Source organism: Macaca thibetana, chromosome 5, assembly GCF_024542745.1.
Source record: "Macaca thibetana thibetana isolate TM-01 chromosome 5, ASM2454274v1, whole genome shotgun sequence".
NCBI classification, from domain to species: domain Eukaryota; kingdom Metazoa; phylum Chordata; class Mammalia; order Primates; family Cercopithecidae; genus Macaca; species Macaca thibetana.
This window is the reverse complement of record NC_065582.1, coordinates 121,632,342-121,655,736: the sequence shown is the minus strand read 5'-3', so window position 1 is coordinate 121,655,736 and position 23,395 is coordinate 121,632,342. Positions and strand designations below refer to the sequence as shown.

The 23,395-nt window shown below is 36.9% G+C and overlaps 1 protein-coding gene across 3 annotated transcripts in view; it reads left to right on the top strand.

Annotated features, from left to right (window-relative positions):
* The window catches only part of UGT2B4 (UDP glucuronosyltransferase family 2 member B4), a 58,127-nt gene extending 35,522 nt beyond the window's left edge, over nucleotides 1-22,605 (top strand). The window contains exons 1-6 of one of the 3 annotated variants that reach the window (XM_050791404.1): nucleotides 6,788-7,549; nucleotides 10,369-10,517; nucleotides 14,947-15,078; nucleotides 17,771-17,858; nucleotides 19,022-19,241; nucleotides 21,634-22,605. In XM_050791404.1, coding sequence (XP_050647361.1) covers nucleotides 6,829-7,549; nucleotides 10,369-10,517; nucleotides 14,947-15,078; nucleotides 17,771-17,858; nucleotides 19,022-19,241; nucleotides 21,634-21,910 — 1,587 coding nt within the window. In that variant the 5' untranslated portion in view covers nucleotides 6,788-6,828 and the 3' untranslated portion in view covers nucleotides 21,911-22,605. Of the gene's footprint in view, nucleotides 1-6,787; nucleotides 7,550-10,368; nucleotides 10,518-14,946; nucleotides 15,079-17,770; nucleotides 17,859-19,021; nucleotides 19,242-21,633 lie in introns of those variants that run through there. The other 2 variants (XM_050791406.1, XM_050791405.1) reach the window with 2 other exon arrangements.
* Nucleotides 22,606-23,395: the final 790 nt, after the last annotated feature.

Below are 23,395 nucleotides of genomic sequence, written 5' to 3'. Positions count from 1 at the left end.
AATGTTGGCCTCTCTAGCTAGGTAGGGGAAGTTCTCAGAGTTGATACCTGAAATATGGTTTCCAAGTTGATTCCATTGTCCCCATATCTTTCAGGTACTCCAGTTAGTTGTAGATGCAGTCTCTTTACAAAATCTCGTATTTTTTGGAGGTTTCGTTCCTTCATTTTCATTCTTTCTTTTTCTATTTTTGTCGGCCTGTCTTAATTCAGACAGGCATTCTTCAAACTCTGAGATTCTTTTCTTTCCTTGATCTATTCTGCTATTAATACTTGTGATTTCATTATGAAATTCATGTGGTATAATTTCCAGCTCTATTAGATTGTTTACTTTCCTCTTTATACTGGTTACTAGGTAAAGTGAGTTCTTTATACTATATTTTGCTCCTATCATAATTTATTATCATTTTTAGCTTTCTTGCTTTTGGGTTATAATGAACTTGTTTAGCTTAGTGAACTTCATTTCTGTCCACATTCTGAATTTTACTTCTGTCATGTCAGACATCTTAGCCTCAGCCTGGTTCTGAACCCTTGCTGGAGAGGTGAAGTGGTCATTTGGATGAGAGAAGGCACTGTGACTTTTTGAGTTTTCAGTATTCTTACAATACTTTTTTTATCTTTTTGGGCCTATGTATCTTAAATTTTTGAGGTTGTTGACCTTTGCTTGTGTTTTTCTTTATCTTATTTAATTACCTTGAGGGTTCATGGTGATATAAGGTGAATTCAGCCAACTGACTTTGTTTCCGGAAGAGTTTGGGGGGCCAACTTACTGTTCCCAAGTCCTGTACCACGTGCTTTAACTCCAGTGGACTTCTATTGGGTCCCAACTTTGTTCTCTGGCTCCTCAAGGTTTTGAGTCTTCTGAGCTGAGGTGACTGAGGTGCAGCAGCTGCAGCAGAGTGCTAGTGAATGCAGAGGTGTCTGCCTCACTATGGTTGCTCATCACGAAGGCTGAAGCGAGGCAACTGGAGGGGGAGTGGAAAGCCCCTGATGGAGACTGTGTGCTGTTACCATGGAGATGGTGTTGGAGTAGGGTGGGTTGCTGGGCAGCATAGTTCTGGGTCTCTTCTCTGTGCCCCACCAGCAAAAGTGATCACTCAGGGTGTGGGAGGATTTCCTGTTCTCTGTGCAGCTTTAGCACAAGGTTGGGGGACTGGCAGGGGCAGGGCTTTCTGATTCTGTGCCCACCAAGGCTATGTCTGCAAAGGCTGTCGGCAGGGAGGAGCGGTGCAGTGGGAGATTGTACTGCACTCCTGTGTGCTGCTGGGGCAAGCAAAGCAAAACCCACTCATGCAGACTTGCACCAGAACAGCGGTGTGGGGAGTTACTGTGGGCTAAAAGGAAGCTGCAGTATTGAGAGAGAACATGTAGACTGGTGCATGGCTATGGGGGCCATCTCACTGGAGCTCCCCAGTCAGGCACAGTCCTCTGTTGCAGAAGCTATGATGTGTGATCCTAGGGCACCAAAGACTACCGTGTAAGTAGTCATGGCCAGGCTGGGGCCCTGGAAGAGGGCGGAAGTCCAAGGAGTACTCCAGTCAGACCAGCCTCATCTGATGTGCAGAATTGCCCTGCAAAGACCAGGTCCGACAATTCCCCTAGGGCTAATGTGAGCAAATTGAGCCTAGAGAGATTGCCGTTGATGGCTTTCCTACAGATGCTTCTACACCAACCGCTCTGGGCTCCACACCAACCCCTCCGGGCTCCACATCAGCTGACTTACTGCTCCACCACTTTGCTTGTCTCCTGAAGGAGCCATACCAGAGAGATGCTGGTCAGCAATCACTCATTGCAATAATCCCAGGATGGAGAGGCTGTTCAGGGGGTCTAAGCCAGGGGCTCCCCATTTGGTGACTAGCAGTGTGATGTGTAGAATCTATGGGAGATAAACTGGCCTCCTTTTCTTGAATCAACTGGAGATTGTTGGAGTTGTGGATATGGCATTTAGGGTCTTTGCTCCTGTGGTAGTCTGAGGGTAGCAAGCTAAGTTCGACTGCAGAGGCTGCGGCAGAGAGGCTTTCATGTGCCCCTGGAGGCTCTATCCAGGGAATTTCCAAGTTGTTACTAGATCAATAGTTCTGGCAGGGGGTGGCTAGAGGGCCAGGTTTGGGAGATCTGCCTGGTGAGAAGATATGGGAACAGGTACCCACATGACAATCTGGCCACTTTTCTGTAGGGCTGCTGCAGTATGCTGGGGGCCCACTCCAGTCTCTAGTTACCTCAGATTTTCCAGTAACTGAAGGTATCACCAGTTAAGTCTGAGAAACAACAAACATGGCAGCCTGCTCTTTTTTCTAATAGCTCTGCACCAGTGAGGTACAGACCTGCTGCTGGCCCAAACACATCTCTAGAAGGTGTCTGGAGACCTCAGTTGGGCGTTCTAACACAGTCAGAAGGAACGGGATCAGAGTCCTGCTTCAAAAAGTGATATGACCACATTTTCATAGAGCAGATGTACTGTGCTGCAGGTACACATCCAGCCTCTGGTCACCTTGGAACCTCCAAAGCTCAAAGGCAGGAATGGTTAGGTTGTCCAAACAGCAAATATGGTAGCCTGCCCCTTCCCCTGGAAGCTCTGTACTAGGGAGACCTGAAAACTCTGTCAGCTGAGGAACACCAGTGGCAGTACCCAAAAATCCCAGTTGAGAGACTTCACCCAGTGCTGAGGAAAAGGGTCCGGGACCCACTTTAAAAAGCAGTCTGGTCACATATTTTTGTAGGACTGCTTTGCTGTGCTGGGCCATCACTTTCACCCTAGTCATCTTGGATTCTTCAAAACCTCCAAGCTGGAATTGTTAAGTCACCCAAACAGCAAAGAAGGCAACCCACAACTCCTGGGTGCTCCCTCCCAGGGTGTTTTCAAATCTCTATTGGTGGGAGAGCACTGGGTAGGGTGGCTAGAAGCCCCTGTTTGGAGGTCCCACCCAATGGGGAGGAACAGGATCTGGGACCTGCTTAAAGAAGCAGTCTGGCCAAGTTGAGGTAGAACAGATTTGCAACAGCTGAGGGTTTCCTTCCATCCCTCTAGTCCATTTGGACTCTCGAAAGCTAAAAATGCAGTACAGCTAAGTTGCCCAAATAGCAAAATTGGCAACCCGCCTTGCTCACTTCCCCTCCTCACCCAACTCCAGCTTCATCTCGGGTAGGCACAACACTGCTACCATGCTTGTCTGGAATTCCAAGTCAGTGGATCTTATCCTGTGATGTGCTGTGAAGGTGGTGCCTGCAGACTGTCACCGCTTGGCCTCCCGAATTAAGCCTCTTTGCTAGGAGTATATATTCATTCCTAACCTCCCACTTTGCCAGAGCTATAGCTAGTTTTGCCAGGAAGCCCAGAAAGCTGGGGTATCTAAAACTCCCAGATCTCTACACATGGCTGAGCTGCTGCTCTGCCTAGACTCCATGTAGCTCTGTGCGTCACATTTAAGGCTCTGGTGGAGTGGTTTCATGAGGGGATTTCCTGATCCGAGGGTTGCAGAGATCTGTGGGAGAAGAATGTTACCTGGGGTTGCACATTCACTCTTCACTTCCCTGGGTCAGGGAGGCTCACTTGTCTCTGCATTGCTCCTGGGTGGGCCATCATCCTGATTCCTTCCTTCCTTCCTTCCTTCCTTCCTTCCTTCCTTCCTTCCTTCCTGCCTGCCTGCCTGCCTGCCTGCCTGCCTGCCTGCCTGCCTCCCTCCCTCCCTCCCTCCCTCCCTCCCTCCCTCCCTCCTTTCTCTTTCTTTCTTTCTTTCTTTCTTTCTTTCTTTCTTTCTTTCTTTCTTTCTTTCTTTCTTTCTTTCTTTCTTTCTTTCTTTCTTTCTTTCTTTTTCTTTTTCTTTCTTTCTTTCTCTCTCTCTCTCTCTTTCTTTCTTTCTTTCTTTCATTTTTCCTTCTTTTCTTTCTTTCTTTCTTTTCTTTCTTTCTTCTTTCTTAGTTCAGATGTCATTTATTCATAATTTATTTTTGTTGCTCTTCATTGTATTTATTTTACTTTAAGTTCCAGGATACATGTCCAGGATGTGCAGATTTGTTACATAGGTAAATATTTGTCATGGTGGTTTGCTGCAGCTATCAAGTTGTCACTGAGATATTAAGCCCAGAATGCATGAGCTGTTTATCCTGATGCCCTCCCTTCCCTAGCCCAACAGGCCCCATTGTGTTTTCTTCCCCTCCATGTGTCCATGTGTTCTCGTTGTTCGGTTCCCACTTATAAGTGAAAACATGTGGTGTTTGGTTTTCTGTTTCTGCATTAGTTTGCTGAGGTAATGGCTTCTAGCTGCATCCATGTCCCTGCAAACAGCATGATCTTATTCCTGTTTATGTCTTCATAGTATTCCACAGTGTATATGTACCACATTTTCCTTATCCAGTCTATCATTGATGGGCTTTTGGGTTGATTCTATCTCTTTGCTATTGTGAATAGTGCAGCAATGAACATATGTGTGCATGTATCTTTAAAATATAATAATTTATATTCTTTGGGTATATACTCAGTAATGGGATTATACCAATATTAACCTTAAGTGTAAATGGGCTAAATGCCACAATTAAAAAATATAGAATGGCAAGCTGAATGAAGAGTCAGGACCCATCAACACGCTGTATGCAAGAGACCCATCTCATGTGCAAAGACACACATAGGCTCAAAATAAATGGATGGAGGAAAATTTATCAAGCAAACAGAAATCAGAAAAAAGCATGTCTTGCTATCCTAGTTTCTGACAAAACAGACTTTAAACCAAAAGATCAGGAAAGATATAGAAGGCCATTACATAAGCATAAAGGGTTCAATTAAACAAGAAGAGCTAACTATCCTAAATATATATGCACCCAATACAGAAAACACCCAGACTTATAAAAGCAAGTTCTTAAAGACTTACAAAGAGAGTTAGACTCCCACGCAATAATAGTGGGGTATTTTAACACCCCACTGTCAATATTAGACAGATCATTGAAGCAGAAAATTCAGAAAATTAACAACAATGTTCAGGACTTGAACTCAGCTCTGGATTAAGTGGACTTGACAGATATCTACATAATTCTCCACCCAGAAAACCAAGGAATATACATTATTCTCGGCACAACATGGCAGTTGCTCTAAAATCAATCACAGAATTGGAAGTAAAACACTCCTGAGAAAATACAAAAGAACTGAAATTATGCTAAGCAGTGTCTCAGACCACAGCACAATCAAATCAGAACTCAAGATTAAGAATCTCACTTAAAACCCCACAACTACAGGGAAATTGAACAACCTGCTCTTGAATGATTCTTGGGTAAGTAATGAAATTAAGGCAGAAATCAAGAAGTTGTTTCAAACCAATGAGAACAAATAGACAATGTAGCAGAATCTCTGGGATGCAGCTAAAATATCGTTAAGAGGGAAATTTAAAGGACTAAATCCCCACATCAAAGAGCTCGAAAGTCCTCAAATTGATGCAAGCATCACAACTAAAATATCTGGAGAACCAAGTACAAACAAACTCCAAAGCTAGCAGAAGACAAGAAATAACCAAGATCAGAGTGGTGCTGAAGGAGATAGAGACATGAAAAATTACTCGAAAAATTACTCAAAAATCAACAAATCCAGGAGCTGTTTCTTGAAAAAGTGAAATAAAATAGACAGCTGTCTAGACTAATAAAAAAAGGAAAAGAGAGAAGAATCAAATAGACACAATAAAAATGATAAAGGAGATATCACCACTGACTCCATAGAAGTACCTTAAAATCATCAGGAGTTGGAAACTGCAGTCTTTGGTGAGTCAGCTCCTTGTGGTGTCCTTTAGACCAGCTGAGTCAGTGGTTTCATCAGTATGTAGGAACTGAAGGTGAGAAAACAACATTTCAAAATGTTTAAGTTATTATCTATAGAACAGTTAAGATGAACTATAATCTTGTAACAGTGTCTGCATAATTATATAATAATAACCAAAAAACTATGAAGAAGTGAGTCAGAGAGCAAACTAACCGAAAGCTGTCTGCTGAATGTACTGCAGGCCTGGTTTACTTTTATATCTTCCCCTCCCTTTATCCTTGATAAATTCAACAAAGTCTACAGGAATAGTGTCATCTTGAAACTCTCTAAATCATTCCTGATGGTAGTAAGAATCAACATATAAATGTTCTATCATAAATGAACCTTTAAAATATACTAAGTAAAATAGGCCAGTCATAAAGGATCACATACTGTATGATTCCATGTATTAAAAAATGTCCAGAACAGGCAAATCTATAGAGATAGAAATTCAATTAGCATTTGTCCAAGATAGGACAAATGCAAAAATTAGGGGTAGGGAGTAAAAGGATAAAGAGTATAGGTTTTAGTGTTAGGAGATAAGAGTTTTCTAAAACTGACTGTTATGGTACATGCACAATTCTGTGAATATACTATGACACATTAAATTTTATGCAATAAGTGATAATTTGTATGGTATCTGAATTATATTTCAACAAATTTACAGAAGTTTTTGAACCATGTTTAGCTGTTTTATCTTTAGTTCTGTGTCAAAGACACTGCAGGAACATGAACCTTTCACAGCTACTCTTATGGACACCATTCTAAAATATATTACATGAGTCAGGTGATGTGTCCATCCAAGATCACTGATATTAGCTGAATTATAGCACTTAAAAATATGAAAAGAAAAATAAACCCACTTGTATAAACAGGTCTTCTACCGTTTATTTGTCTCCTTGTTATCCACGTGCTCAGACTGCTAATATAATGTGTTTACTTTGACGTGTAAAAGTTACATTTTAACTTCTTGAGTGATTTATACTTGGATGTCACTATGAGAAATGACAGAAAGGAGCAGCAACTGGAAAACAAGCATTGCATTGCATCAGGATGTCTATGAAATGGACTTCAGCTCTTCTGCTGATACAGCTGAGCTGTTACTTGAGCTCTGGGAATTGTGGAAAGGTGCTGGTGTGGCCCACAGAATTCAGCCATTGGATGAATATAAAGACAATCCTGGATGAGCTTGTCCAGAGAGGTCATGAGGTGACTGTATTGGCATATTCACCTTCCATTCTTCCTGGTCCCAACAACCCATCCGCTCTTAAATTTGAAATTTGTCCGACATCTTTAACTGAAACTGAGTTTGAGGATAGCGTCACACAACTGGTTAAGAGATGGTCAGACATTCCAAAAGACACATTTTGGCCACATTTTTTACAAGTACAAGAAATGATGTGGACATATGGTGACATGATTAGAAAGTTCTGTAAAGATGTGGTTTCTAATAAGAAACTTATGAAGAAACTACAGGAGTCAAGATTTGATGTTGTTCTTGCAGATGCTATTTCCCCCTGTGGTGAGCTGCTGGCTGAGCTACTTAAAATACCCTTTGTGTACAGCCTCCGCTTCTCTCCTGGCTACGCGATTGAAAAGCATGGTGGAGGATTTCTGTTCCCTCCTTCCTATGTACCTGTTGTTATGTCAGAATTCAGTGATCAAATGACTTTCATGGAGAGAGTAAAAAATATGATCTATATGGTTTATTTTGACTTTTGGTTTCAAGCATGGGATACGAAGAAGTGGGATCAGTTTTACAGTGAAGTTCTAGGTAAGTAATTTTTTCATTTGGTAGCATGGAGATCTAACTTTCTTGTACCTTTGAAGCTGAGCTTGTATAAAGCCATAAAGTCAGGGTAGTGGGAGCTTTTTGCAAGTGAATTTATCAAATGAAAGAAAAAGATTATCAAACTCACAAACACTATAGAAAAGGTAAATCATAGAATCTGTTAAAACACTGTGGCCATCAACCATACAGAACACTCCAAGAAGTCATAAACCTGTATATTAGTGCACCTTAGATTTCTTTAAGCAATCACACATCTGTTGTATTATAATTTTTTGTCTTAAAAAAAGTCAGACTCATCAAGAAACATCTTGGGGGATGTATACTGGTAGACTGAGTAGTTACACATTTTTCTAGAACTATCTGTTTAACATTGCAGAAATTGTTTTTATCTTGTATACCTGTCTCCTTATTTAGTAATTGCAATATGTACCCATGTTACCAGGAGGTTTCCTCCACAGTTGAGAGAAATAATGTCTCCATTTCAGAAACAGAAACCAATGCATATAATTTGAAGTTTCCAATGCTTCTATTCTGCTTCACTTAAGGATTGAAAACTATTCATTTTAAGGCCAGTCATCTTGTCAAAGTGTGAACATTAAGTTGTAACTGTACATATCCTTTGCCCACTTTTTGATGGGGCTGTTTGTGTGTTTCTTGTAAATTTGTTTGAGTTCTTTGTAGGTTCTGAATATTAGCCCTTTGTCAGATGAGTAGATTGCAAAAATTTTCTCCCATTCTGTAGGTTGCCTGTTCACTCTGATGGTAGTTTCTTTTGCGGTGCAGAAGCTCTTTAGTTTAATTAGATCCCATTTGTCCATTTTGGCTTTTGTTGCCGTTGCTTTTGGTGTTTTAGACATGAAGTCCTTGCCCATGCCTATGTCCTGAATGGTATTACCTAGGTTTTCTTCTAGGGTTTTTATGGAATTAGGTCTAACATTTAAGTCTCTAATTCATCTTGAATTAATTTTCGTATAAGGAGTAAGGAAAAGATCCAGTTTCAGCTTTCTACTTATGGCTAGCCAATTTTCCCAGCACCATTTATTAAATAGGGAATCCTTTCCCCATTTCCTGTTAAAAAAAAAAAAAAGTCAAAATTGACAAATGGGATCTAATTAAACTAAAGAGCTTCTGCACCGCAAAAGAAACTACCATCAGAGTGAACAGGCAACCTACAGAATGGGAGAAAATTTTTGCAATCTACTCATCTGACAAATGCTAATATCCAGAAACTACAAGGAACTCAAACAAATTTACAAGAAAAAAACAAACAACCCCATCAAAAAGTGGGCAAAGGATATGAACAGATATTTCTCAAAAGAAGACATGCATACAGCCAACAGACACATGAAAAAATGCTCGTCATCACTGGCCATCAGAGATATGCAAATCAAAACCACAATGAGATACCATCTCACACCGGTTAGAATGGCGATCATTAAAAAGTCAGGAAACAACAGGTGCTGGAGAAGATGTGGAGAAATAGGAACACTTTTACACTGTTGGTGGGATTGTAAACTAGATCAACCATTATGGAAAACAGTATGGCGATTCCTCAAAGATCTAGAACTAGAAGTACCATATGACCCAGCCATCCCATTACTGGGTATATATCCAAAGGATTATAAATCATGCTGCTATAAAGGCACATGCACATGTATGTTCATTGCGGCACGGTTCACAATAGCAAAGACTTGGAATCAACCCAAATTTCCATCAGTGACAGACTGGATTAAGAAAATGTGGCACATACACACCATGGAATACTATGCAGCCATGTAAAAGGATGAGTTTGTGTCCTTTGTAGGGACATGGATGCAGCTGGAAACCATCATTCTCAGCAAACTATCTCAAGAACAGAAAACCAAACACCACTTGTTCTCATTCATAGGTGGGAACTGAACAATGAGATCACTTTGACTCGGGAAGGGGAACAGACACTGGGGCCTATTATGGGGAGGGGGAGGGGGGAGGGATTGCACTGGGAGTTAAACCTGATGTAAATGACGTCATGGGTGCTGATGAGTTGATGGGTGCAACACACCAATATGGCACAATTATACATATGTAACAAACCTGCATGTTGTGCACATGGATCCTAGAACTTAAAGTATAGTAATAATTTTTAAAAAGTTATAACTGTATAGTTTTTTGAAACTATGCATCTTTATTTAAAATATGAGCCAAATTAATATTGAACACACATTTCTATTTTAATAATTTCTCAAAGCTTTCTAGCTGTAATTTGCAAATATATTTACTTACAAACTAATATTGTTAAGATCTTAGCATGAATCAAAAGCAATTGCAGGTACAAGGATTTCAGCCATAATTTCAAAATAATCAACGGTTCACTTAAAGATCCAAAGATAAAAGGACTAGATTAATGAATTATGGAAATGAGAGTATCTCTTAGAAAATTATTTTCATGGGTACAGTAGAATTCATTGATAATGGAGCTCCAAGAGTGACTTTTATGTATATTTGTTACTATGAAGGTTTAAAAAATAAAGAAATGGTGATTAATTCTCCATGGCTTGTTTATGGTTGTGAATATACTGATGTGACATAAGGGATGTAGTTTTCCCTCATGATCCTCTCACCACTTTGTCTTTCTTGTAAATACACAGGGGCAAAATATATAATACATAAAAATTAAATTATGCCTATATATGAATATATGTATATATATTTCAAAGCACAAACACTTCACTTGCATTTTTGCCTACATTATTCTAACTTCTTTCAGGAAATTACCAAATGATCTGTGTCATCTACCTTTTCTTGTTTTATTTTCCCTTCAGGAAGACCTACTACATTATTCGAGACAATGGCAAAAGCTGAAATATGGCTGATTCGAAACTACTGGGATTTTCAATTTCCTCACCCACTCTTACCACATGTTGAGTTAGTTGGAGGACTCCACTGCAAACCTGCCAAACCCCTACCTAAGGTAAACTATTACTGTTTGTTTGTCTGCTTTGAATTTTCAGTGCAAATGGTTCTACATTCATTCAGAGTGTTTGACTTAGACTGGAAGAAACATGGGTAGTGGGAAAGTAAAGCACATACCAATTAAAAACTCACATACATGTTGATACCATCACAAGTTTGTGAATTTCATCATTATTACAGATAAAGAGGGATACTAAGGAGACTTTGACATTAGGGTGGGTAAATTAAAGCTTTGATTATGCAACACATAAGAAGGTACTGGATGTTCATTAAAAGAATATTTATAAAAGAGATTAGCACACACCACAGGTAAGTGTGTTGGACACAGTTTCTGTCCCAACACACCTTATATTTACTTTGAAAGATACAATATATGCAAGTAATAGAAACTGTGCAAAAACTATTATCTCCAGGGAAAAACCAATGCTAAGGAAGCATTCAGTGTAGACAATAGAGTATCCTGGAGTCACTGATATTAATAATTTAGATGAAAGCCAAACAATATGCGGGAATAGATGAAACAAAGAGAGAAAAAAGCACAAAAAGAAAAGCAGGCAAAATGTTCAGGGCAGTTCTCAAGACTCAAAGTTTAGTTTGCAAGGGAGATACTGAGTAAGAATCAGATGACGCTGACAGAGCCAGATACTCCTTAGGAACTGAAATATGTATTAAGTACATTCAGGAACTACTAAAAAGAGTTAAGAAAAGAAAATATGTGATAAGATTATATTTTAAAAAATATTCCAAGATGTTCAATGAATTAAATCGCAGAAGGGCCAGACTGGGAAGATCTGATCATTCAGAAAATTTTGTATGAATTCAGGTAGCAGATGATGGAAAAGTGAACTAGAAAGTGGATAGAATTAATTATGCCTACTTTTGCAGTAATAGTGCTAACCTCATATTGTGTTGTGTGGAAAAAAGTTATACAAATAAACCACTTAAAATGTCTCTGGCATATAGTTAGTGATTCAGAAAAGTTATTAATTTTGCAATTATGGCTGTTGTTGTTATTACGAATACTACTAATTACTTAACATGTGTAAGTCACTTGAGATATCATTTCACATGTAATAGAAACTAATTATTCAGTGCTTCAAGATTGCATTCTCTAACAAAGTCCTACCTGTCTTCTATATGACAGTTACCTTGTGGACTTGATTAAAAGAAGACATGTCAGTTCCGACAGTAAGATGAACGAGCTGAAATTGTAAAATTCTACCATAAATGATAAGGATCTTCACCAGTATTCTAACTTATAAGAAAATAATTCCTTAAGAATATAAATGTGTTATTCTAATAATATTTGAAGCAAGACCCAGTGTTCACTTGATTTTCTTCAAATATTTAAATCATTCTGCATTGAGATTCCAGAGGTTTACCTCTTAGCATAAACATACCCTATTAGAGCAGATGTTTTCTGCCTTAAAACAAGCAACTCAGTAAAGCTTTCTGGGGTAACTTGTGTCTCAACATCATAGCTGCCTGATAGAGAAGCACAGAAAAAATGAACAATGCATGTATAATAAATACCCAATAATTTCTACCACTTGTATCTGAATAGTGCCCTTAGTTTACAATAACAAAAGAATTCTGTCATCATGTAACGTTATAATCTTTATGAAGAAACATAAGAACCTCATATACTTTAAATTGATATCACCGTTCTAAGAAGTAGGTAGAAAGTAAGCATTGTTTATCACATTATTATGTAATCTCTTAAGAGATCATTTTTTTCTACCTCCTTATTAGCAGCAACATGGTGCTGATATTTTATTCCATAGTTAAAATTTAATATCTATGTTGAATTCAAATTGTATGGGCTTTATATTGGTAACTTTCTAAAGAGACAAAAGCTGAAGTGAGACTATTGGAAATTCTGTGCCACCCTATCCTACTCTTGAAAGATTTCCCCACTCACATTATGGGAAACCGATAGTGCCAGTAGGAGGAGCAAGAAAGTAGGAGGTGTAGAAGGGTAAGAAAAAGGATGACTAGTAGTATAACAGTGATAGTTACTAATACTAGCTGTCATTAATTACTTATACTACCTGTTGTTATTAACTTGAAGAAAGCTTTGAATGCAAGTCAATGGTTGTGAAACCCATTTTCTAATTGTTTATTATGCAAAATAATTGTAAACCCAAGTTGCTTTCTATTCAATTAAATATTAGATTCTCAGATAATTTACGTATATTTTAATAGAAAAGGACACTTGGCAAATGTATCAAGTGTTAAAAATGCATATAGCCATTGGTTTTATAAGAAATTTACATGAATTCATACAGAGGAAAAAATCAAGATATACATATTTAATATTTATGGAAAATATTCATAAAATATACACTGGAAGTAATCAAACATCTTAAATGAAGGAATAATTAAAACCTTATATTAGATGCATACTGTAACATTATAATAATTTTATCAATACAATATTCAATTACAGTCAGCTATAATAAAAGTAAAACGAAGTAGAAAATAATAAATATTACAAGATTACACGTTTTTTGTAGGAGGAAAAGCACATACAATAAGAACAAAATTGTCTAAGTAAATGTCACAAGTGTACATTGAGCTATAAAAATAGAACAAAAGCCATGTTGAAAACATAGTTTACCATGATAACATCTCTAGACAGAAATTTTATTTAAAAAGGCCGGGCGCGGTGGCTCAAGCTGTAATCCCAGTACTTTGGGAGGCCGAATCACGAAGTCAGGAGATCAAAATCCTGGCTAACATGGTGAAACCCCGTCTCTACTAAAAAACAAAAAACTAGCCGGGCGTGGTGGCGGGCGCCTGTAGTCCCAGCTACAGGCTGAGGCAGGAGAATGGCGTAAACCCGGGAGGCGGAGCTTGCAGTGAGCCGAGATCGCGCCACTGCACTCCAGCCTGGGTGACACAGCGAGACTCCGTTCAAAAAAAAAAAAAAAAAAAAAAAAAAAAAAAAAAAAATTTATTTTCTTTTTAGAACTTTTAATACTTTTATAAAATTCCTTACATAAATAGTGTTGTTTTTTTTTAAGTTGTCACAGAATGGGAAACAATTAGTCCACATCAATAATTAATCTTTAAACCGTGGTTATATTTTTTTAACACTCGGTGGATGAAGAAAGCTCTGAGCATCAAGCCACTGAGACAAAACACTGAACATAAGTTACATCAAATGTGGCTATAGGTCACTGCAATCACACACAATACCTGGGTATCCCATGTATTATCTGGAACAGTACTACAATAACTCTGATATCATTAACACTAATTTCTTAAGATTAGAAGTCATATTTTAAAAAATACTCAGCCATAAGTGGTCTGCAAATAAACATTTGGATTTTTGCTCTTTGTTTTGTAAAGAACACTTAAGAGAAAGTTTTATCCCAATGATTACATCTGAAATTATTTAACTTTAAAAATTGGCATAGATTGGGGAACACAAGTCAGAATGATTCTCAATAAATTCCAGCCAAGTACGTTTTCACCAAGATTTGTATGTGGTGTGAGTGAGCTACTCAAGAAGGTGACCAAATCTCCTCTGCAGAAAGGCCTGGCAGTCTCTTCCATTCTGGTGCAAGTGCTGCTGCCTCTGAGACACAGCAAAGAGATGATGAGAGTTCCTCACATGCAGTTAAAGATAGCACATCAATTTAACAGTGTGATTTCAGGGCAATAGGTGTTCCACCTAAACAATCAGCTGAAAAATATGATAATTCAACTGTCTAACTATATACTGTACAATTCTGTATTATAAATGAGACTCTTAGAATTAATTCATAGAAATTCCAAACCACAATAGCAGACTCCAGAATGTCAGTGATTCTTAACCGCCACTTTTTACAGTTACTTTTTTTTTCTTTTTTGAAAAAAGACTAGAAAACTCTGACAAACTTTAAGTGACATGTAAAGGATTATAGTAAGATAAATGTAGATTTACATAATCCCAGCTGTGAGTAACTTTTCCTCAGTGCTCAGAGTCAGGGAAGTCAACCACTAATGACTTCCAACTAAAATAATTCTGCAGAAAACCTGTGTAAAATAAACATATGTGATTTAGCAGAACAACAATATAGCATTAAAGCCAAATGGTGCCACTTTAAGGAGCCTACATTAGTACTTAAAATATTATAAATGAAGAGTTCGGGTATCTCCCCATATACAATGTAATAGCTCTATTTCATTTCTCTCTTTCACACACACACACACGCACATATATACACATATTTACACAAATACTCTTAACAGAGGCAACCAATCTCATAGTATACATCTTGCAAAAAAAAACTGAATAATTGACTCAGTGAAAAAACATCCTTTATTACAATTATTCCTGATAGTAGTTGATTTTCTCTTTTTAGTTTGTATACCAATTGTTTCACAGTGCTTGCTGTGCTGATAATCTATTATGATGGAACACGTTCTTTTTTTCACAGGAAATGGAAGAGTTTGTCCAGAGCTCTGGAGACAATGGTGTTGTGGTGTTTTCTCTGGGGTCGATGATCAGTAACATGTCAGAAGAAAGGGCCAACGTAATTGCATCAGCACTCGCCAAGATCCCACAAAAGGTTAGATAAAATGTCTTAATATTGTGAAAAACTACTGAAAGAGGTTGTTAAAGTTTGTAAAGAATCCAACTGTAGAAACTTCCTGCCTATAAATTCAGCTGTTGAGAAAGCACTAATTATCTCAGATATTAATTCAAAATCAAAAATATATATGGAAGGTACTAAAATAATACAGAGGGTGTTTTTCATTGGTAATTAATTTGTCATTAATATTGTGATCAGGAATCAATATAATTAAGAGTTGCAGGTAAAGTTTTGGTATTATCATGACATTGGGGTCAGGTAAGAGCTATCACCAAATTCTGCCCCTGTGATTTAATCCTTCTGTTTAAGATTTCCTGAGGGCAGTGTACACCCTACAGATGTTAGAAAACATTACATTTTAGTAACTTCACTAGAACAATAACAATAGCAGGTATTTAAAAAGTCTGACATGCATCATGCAGTTTAGTGTTGCCATGTTACCCAGTCTCGTGTACTTCCGGTACAATTTGGTGTAGGCCTATTTGAGTGATATTCAGGGTACTATTCAGAGAAAGGACAGGATTAGTCAGACAACTAATATAAAGACGTACATGGCCAGGCAAGTTTGGAGAAAGAGAAAAAGCAGCCTGCCTTGCTGGACCAGACCCAGCCAATGTCTGAAGTAGGAAGATGAAAGAAAAAGGATGGAGATGGATCCTGCTCTGAGGGTGGACCTTGTGTAGTATAATATGTAGCCCCACAAGGATGCTGCACTGTGAGATTAACAACTCCTCCCAGTGGAGGCAGCAGAAGGAAATACAGGAAGGACTCAAGCAGAAGGAAGCCAGGCAGGGGAACAGGTTCAGATGCTGCCTCCATAGAACATAGTAGGAACATATTTTCTTTGATATAGAATAAAATGTGTCGATCACTTTTTAGTTCCCTGTCTGCTATAGCCTTCTTGTAATGGCCTATGCTAATATTTTGCCAAAATCTCAAAGTTATTTTAACATGGATGTAACAAATAGAACTTAAACACTGTAAATTTTTTTTTTTAATTTATAAGGATTCCTTGGGAGTTCCAAAATTAGTAACGTAAACATAAAAATGTCTTAGCTACAGCAGAACATATGAATCTCTGTTGTCAAAATTTTGTAGCACATTGTCTAAGTGTTAGCAATCAGTTGACCAAAATTCAGCAAAATACAATTTTAAATTTATTCTAGAGTTGTATTTTTAATTGTAGTACCTATAGGTTCCTCATTTCTATGTTGAAAAAATATCCAAAATTAGCAATACTGAGAATACTCTGAATTTGTGTCAAAAGCTATCACTTGAAATTTTTCTTGGAAGTAGTGCTTGATAATTTGTAATTTCAAAGAAGTTATATATGCTACCTTTGAGGCATTAATTGACTTCTTCCAGGTGGCTTATTTTATAGACTTGCATTTTTATCAAAGACATCAAACTCTATTAAAATAACTTACAGACAAGTAGATATAAGTGAACTACTTCCCATATTACTCAAAAAATGAATAAATTAATATTAAATTTGGTAGATGAAAACTCATAAAATATATAACACAAAATAAGCATATAGGTCATTAGTAAGTTGTTACAGATTTTCCACACTAGAATGATGACTACCTAAAATTTTCAATGCATATAATTATTAAAATTGTTTATCTTTTTAAAATTAAATTCCATTTGTTAACTTTTAATTTCATTGTAAATGGGGATGTTTGTTACATAGGTAAATTTATGCCTTGGGGATTTGTTGTACAGACTGTTTCGTCATGAAAGTAGTAAGCTAGTACCTTTTAGTTATTTTTCCTGATCCTTTCTCTCCTCCCAACCTCCACCCTCCAATAAGTCCCAGAGTATGTTGTTCCTCTCTATATGTTCATGCATTCTCATCTTTTAGCTTCCACTTGTAAGTGAGGGCATGCAGTATTTGGATTTCTGTTCCTGTGTTTGTTTGTGAAGGATAATGGTCTACAGTTGCATGTTCCTGCAAAAGATATGAACTTGTTCTGTTTTTGGCTACATAATATTTCACTGTGTACATATACCACATTTTCTTTATCCAATCCATCGTTGAAGGGCATTTAGATTGATTTAATGTCTTTGTGAAGATGAATAGTGCTGTAATGAACATATGTGGGCATGTTCTAATTTATAGTCCTTTGGATACATACCCAGTAATTGGATTGCTGGGTTGAATAGTATTTCTGCCTCTAGGATTTTGAGGAATCACCACCCTGTCTTCCACAGTGGTTGAACTTACACTCCCTCCTACAGAGTACAAGCATTTCTTTTTCTATACAACATCACTAGCATCTGTTATTTTTTGAGTTTTTAATAATGGCCATTCTGACTGATGTGAGATGGTATCTCTTTGTGGTTTTGACCAGTGATGTTAAGCTTTTTTTCATATAGAGGTTGGCCCCATATAGGTTTTCTTTTGAAAAGTGTAACAACTTTTTTGAATACTTGAACTTTTCATTGGTAATCTTATTTGTCTAAGCTACTATTTTGAAAAATCATGATTTCCTTATATACCTAACTAATTATAAAATTAAGGAAATGAAATGTGAGTATTCTACTTACATCAGTAGTTTTTGTTACTTAACATCCCTTGTTCTCATTGTTAATCTCTTTAGAGTTCTAACATTCTATAACTTTTGAGCTCCTCTCATAGAAAAAGATATTTTCTTCTCTGTAACAGGTTTTGTGGAGATTTGATGGGAATAAACCAGATACCTTAGGACTCAATACTCAGCTGTACAAGTGGCTACCCCAGAATGATCTTCTTGGTAAGTCTTTGGAGAGCAAATATTGAATATATTAGTAACAGATTATTAGAGTGTTAATAGTCATCATGAAACAAGCCTATTGAACATTTGTTATGGAAAAACTTAAAAATAAAATGAAACTTCTGTATATTTATTTTCCAGTCCTAGGGTGAAAAGAATAAACAATAATTGTTGGCATTTTATGATAGGCACCCACATTCTTTATGATCAGAGTATCTTTATTTCAGGTGTTATTTCCTCTCACAAAATTTTTCTGGCACTTCCTGGGTTGTCTTCCTTTCTCATATTTCTACAACTTTACTTTACTCTTCTGTAGGGTTATTTCAAATGTCACTAAAAATAACAGCTCTTCTGCTACCACCATGGACACTGCATTTTGTGTAAGATTAAATCCCTAATCTTAATCAAAAAGTGTTGACACATTTCATAATGAAGTGTGACCTGTCCTTCCTCAATTCTAGCACCACCACAACCTCACTGCCTGCTGCCTTGCACACCCCACATATCACACTCCATTACTGTACTTAAGAGAACACATTCCGACCAAACAAGGTGGCTCACACCTGTAATCCTAGCACTTTGGGAGGCTGACATGGGCGGATTGACTGAGCTCAGGAGTTCAAGACCATCCTAGGCAACATGGTGAAACTGAGTCTCCATTAAAATACCAAAAATTAACCGGGCATGGCAGTTTTCCCCTGTAGTCCCAGCTACTCAGAAGGCTGAGTAGGAGAATTGCCTGAACGCAGGAGGTGGAGGTTGCAGTGAGCCAAGATTGCACCACTGCACTGCACCCTGGCAACAGAGGGAGATTCTATCTCCATTAAAACAAAACAAAACAAAAAACAAGAACACATTCTTACATGCCCATCCCTTTTCTGTGCTTTTTCCTTTTTGCACATTGTGTTTCCTTATCTAAATTGCACTTTTTTGTTAGTCCAACTGGTAATCTTGTATTATTTTTTTGGCCTGAAGTTGAACACACTACATAGCCTTCACTTACATCTCCAGCAGAAGTAGGTGCTCCTTCCTCTGAAGTCTGAAAACAATTTTATTTCAGTTCAGTGTGTTATCTAGGAAACACTGCCACATTCATATTCTTCTATCGTGCATTTCTCATTTTATTCCTATGAATAATTTTGCTAAAATTCATCCAATCCTAGGTCATCCAAAAACCAGAGCTTTTATAACTCATGGTGGAGCCAATGGCATCTACGAGGCGATCTACCATGGAATTCCCATGGTGGGCGTTCCATTGTTTGCAGATCAGCTTGATAACATTGCACACATGAAGGCCAAGGGCGCAGCTGTTAGTCTGGACTTCAACACAATGTCGAGTACAGACTTACTCCATGCACTGAAAACAGTAATTAATGACCCTTTGTGAGTATCACTTTTTCTTTACTCGGTGGTATTTATAGATAGGTTCTCTTGTCAATAGTGAGTATGGCTCTTATCCTTTTTATAAGAGACTGATTTTGAAAGAATTTAAATGATTTAAACAATCTGAAATCTGCTTTTATTTTTGAGTTGTTATTCAAAAATTTTATTTGAACCACATACATTTAATGAATAACCAATTATTGAAATAATTTTCTACACAAAAAAATTTAAAGTAATATACATAATAAGACATTTTAAAATAAATTTGACATAATCAATCCACAATGGAAAGGAAGGATAAACTTGAAATCATAGAATAAAATATTTTAACTCAATATCTAAAATGCCCCAAAGTATATCTTTTTTCTCACTGAAAAATTTATTTTTACTATCATTATTGTAACAGATTTGATAATTTAACTTCCATAGCATAAAACCCACCTACTTAAAGTATAAAATCCTAATGTATTTAGTATGCTTACAGTCATGAAGCAATCACTGTTATATAATTTTAGAACATTTTGATCAACATAAAAGAAATCATAATGGTATAGAAGTCACTTCCCATGACCCCTTAGCCCTAGGCTAACACCAATTTGCTTTCCTTCTCTGTCGATTATTCTATCTACATATTTCATACAAATTGAATCATACAACTTATGATGTTTCTTTCACCAATTACAATTTTTGTTGTTTTTATGGTTTTTGACTTTATTTATGTTGCGTGTATTAACATTTCATTTCTTTTTACAGCAACATATTTTATAATATGGGTATGCCACATTTTATTTGTCTCTATCATGATCTGAGAGATAGATAAATTGGTGTTTTCATTTCACAATAATGTTTAAGATGATCTTACCTTTTTGAGCTGTCTCACGTAGTATGTGTACATTTATTTTATGTGTTTTATACTTAAATGTGTATTTTAGAAGCCATATAATGTATTTTAAGATTCTAGGCCTCAAATAATTTAAAAATAAACACAAAAAATAGAGGAAATCCTAGGTATTCTATCATAGTGTGGCCAGGAAAAGCCTCTCTTATCAGTAACATTTAGAGGGTTGCCTCAAAAAAAGATAGAAGCATGCCTTGGGTTGTTGCAAGAAAGAATACTCCAACCGTGGGTAGAGGGGACACAATGTGTAAGGTGCTAAGATGGGAGCTTAAAGAAAAATATAAGGCCAACGTCCCTAGAAGACCTAGTGTGCATGGGAAAGTTTCTGAAGGAGAGCTTACTAGTGTCTGATATTGGAGGATCCTGAGGACCAAATAATTTTTTGGATTTTATTCTTGATATGATGAAAGTTCAGGCAAAAGTCTTAATCAAGGCAGTATCATAATCTGACTTTTATTTCAAAAAAAAAATCATTCTGGCTACTGGGTGAGAAACAGTAGGACACAAAATATTAGAATAGAAGCAGAGCTCCTGGCTACGAGGCATTTCACCCATATAACACAATACATCTTTAGAAACTTAAGGACGATAATTCTCAAATTGTATTTTAACTATATATCTTTCTCCACTTAAAATGGCTCATGATGCTGAGCGTGATTTTGAATGCCTGTTTGAGACCTAGAGTAGTGTAATTGTATATTTCATAAGACAAAGCATAAATGCCTAAGCGATGGGTACCCTTTTCTTCATGATGTGATTATTTCACATAACAGCCTGCATCAAAACATCTCATGTACCTCATAAATATATACACCTACTATGTACTCAAAAAAACTAAAAATTAAAAGAAATAAAATGCTCATATGTTCTCTACCTCAATAATTAACTCTCTCACCTGAACTTCCATTTTTACTTTAAAAATATTTGTCAATTATGAAATCCAATTTAAAATCCAAACTTTCTATGATGACTCAAGTTAAAATACACAAATTCTATGTCAATTCTATTACATTTACTTTGAATCATATGATACTTGAAAAACCTTTCATTGACGATATGCTCAGGCAAATTAAGTTACTTTTTTTTTTTTTTTTTTTTTTTTGAGAGGGGGTCTCACTCTGTCACCAGGCTGGAGTGGAGTGCAGTGGTGTGATTTTGGCTCACTGCAACCTCCCATCTTGGGTTCAAGTGATCCTCCTGTCTCAGCCTCCCAAGTAGCTGGGACTACAGGTGTGTGCCACCATGCCTGGGTAATTTTTTTTTTTTTTAAACTAGACACAGGGTTACACCCGGTTAGCCAGGGTGGTCTTGATCTCCTGACCTTGTGATCCACCTTCCTCGGCCTCCCAAATTACTGGGATACAGGTGTGAGCCATCATGCCTGGCCTAATTAACTTACTTTCTTTTTTTATTATTTTTTTAATTTATTATTATTATTATACTTTAAGTTCTAGGGTACATGTCAATGTTGATACCTTTATGCTTATCATTTAGATATAAAGAGAATGCTATGAAATTATCAAGCATTCATCATGATCAACCAGTGAAGCCCCTGGATCGAGCAGTCTTCTGGATTGAATTTGTCATGCGCCATAAAGGAGCCAAACACCTTCGGGTTGCTGCCTACGACCTCACCTGGTTCCAGTACCACTCTTTGGATGTGATTGGGTTCCTGTTGGCCTGTGTGGCAACTGTGATTTTCATCATCACAAAATGTCTGTTTTGTGTCTTGAAGTTTGTTAGAACAGGAAAGAAGGGAAAAAGAGATTAATTACATCTGAGGCTGGAAGCTGCAAAATCCGATAAATGAGACTCCTTCAGTTTATTACAATAAGAAGAGGTCGTGATACAAGATTCCTTTCTTCTTGTCACAAAACATCTTTCAAAACTTACCTTTTCAAGTCTAAATTTCTTTTTTTGGAGATTTAGTACCTGTTTAACCATTAGACATATTTCACTTCAAGGAGGAAAACATTAGGGAAAGTAAAAATGATATAAAGCCATATGAACTTATACTGAAATTTATTGAGTTTATATTGAAATTTATTGTTTTACTTCACAGTTTCTATGAAAAAAATATACTAAATATAATTACATATCACACACTGTACATGGAAACAAGAGCATTAAGAAGTGCACTGACAGTATCAATACTGTTTTGCACATACTCAGCATATTTTGTATTAATTTCATGCAGGATTGTTTTGTTTTAACTGTCTCTGAGGAAACTATTAAATAATTAGTTTGTATAAATAGTCTCTCTCTTCCTCTTGATATTTTGAGATGAGTGGTGCTGCTTGGCTTTCATTGTGCATCCAGCTTCAGCATCACTTTTCTTCCTAAAAGGTATGATAAAAATGCTTACCATTTTAGAGTTTCGGTCATTTCCCAGTGGAAAGTATGTGAAATTAGAAATACAGCAACTCATACCTGGTTTCTACTACAAAATAAACTAATTTTACAATGCGTTTGGTTTTTTGAGCCAATTCTATTTTTCTGGTCATTTAAAAACATTCATCTGTTTTTTAATCATTTTTTAAAATTATTTCAATAGTTTTTGGGTGACAGTTGGTTTTTCGTTACATGGATAAGCTCTTTAGTGGTGATTTTTCAGATTTTGGTGCACCCATTACTCAAGCAATATACACTGTACCCAATGTGTAGTGTTTTGTCCCTCACCCCCCTCCTACCCTTCCTTCTGAGTTCCAAGAGTCCATTATATCATTCGTATGCCTTTGTGTCCTGATAGCTTCGGTACCACTTATAAGTGAGAGCCTGAATTGTTTAATTTTGTATTCCTGAATTACTTCTCTTAGAATAATGGTCTCCAACTGCATCCAGGTTTATTTTGTCTCTTTTGATGGCTGAATAGTATATATATATTTATTCATCCCCCAATGGGTGGATAAAGTAAATGTGAGATATACACACACACACACACACACACACACACACACTCACTCATATATATACACACAATATATACATAGTATAAATATGTATGTGTATACAAACACACACGTATTTGTGTGCGTGTGTGTATATATATATCACATTTTCTTTATCCACCCATTGGTTGATGGGAATCTAGGCTGGTTCCACAGTTTTGCAATTGTGAATTGTGCTGCTATAAACATGTGTGTATATGGGTTTTTTCATATAATGACTTACTTTCCTCTGGATGGATGTCCAGCAGTGGAATTGCTGGATCAAATGGCAGTTCTACTTTTAGTTATTTAAGGGATATCCATATTGT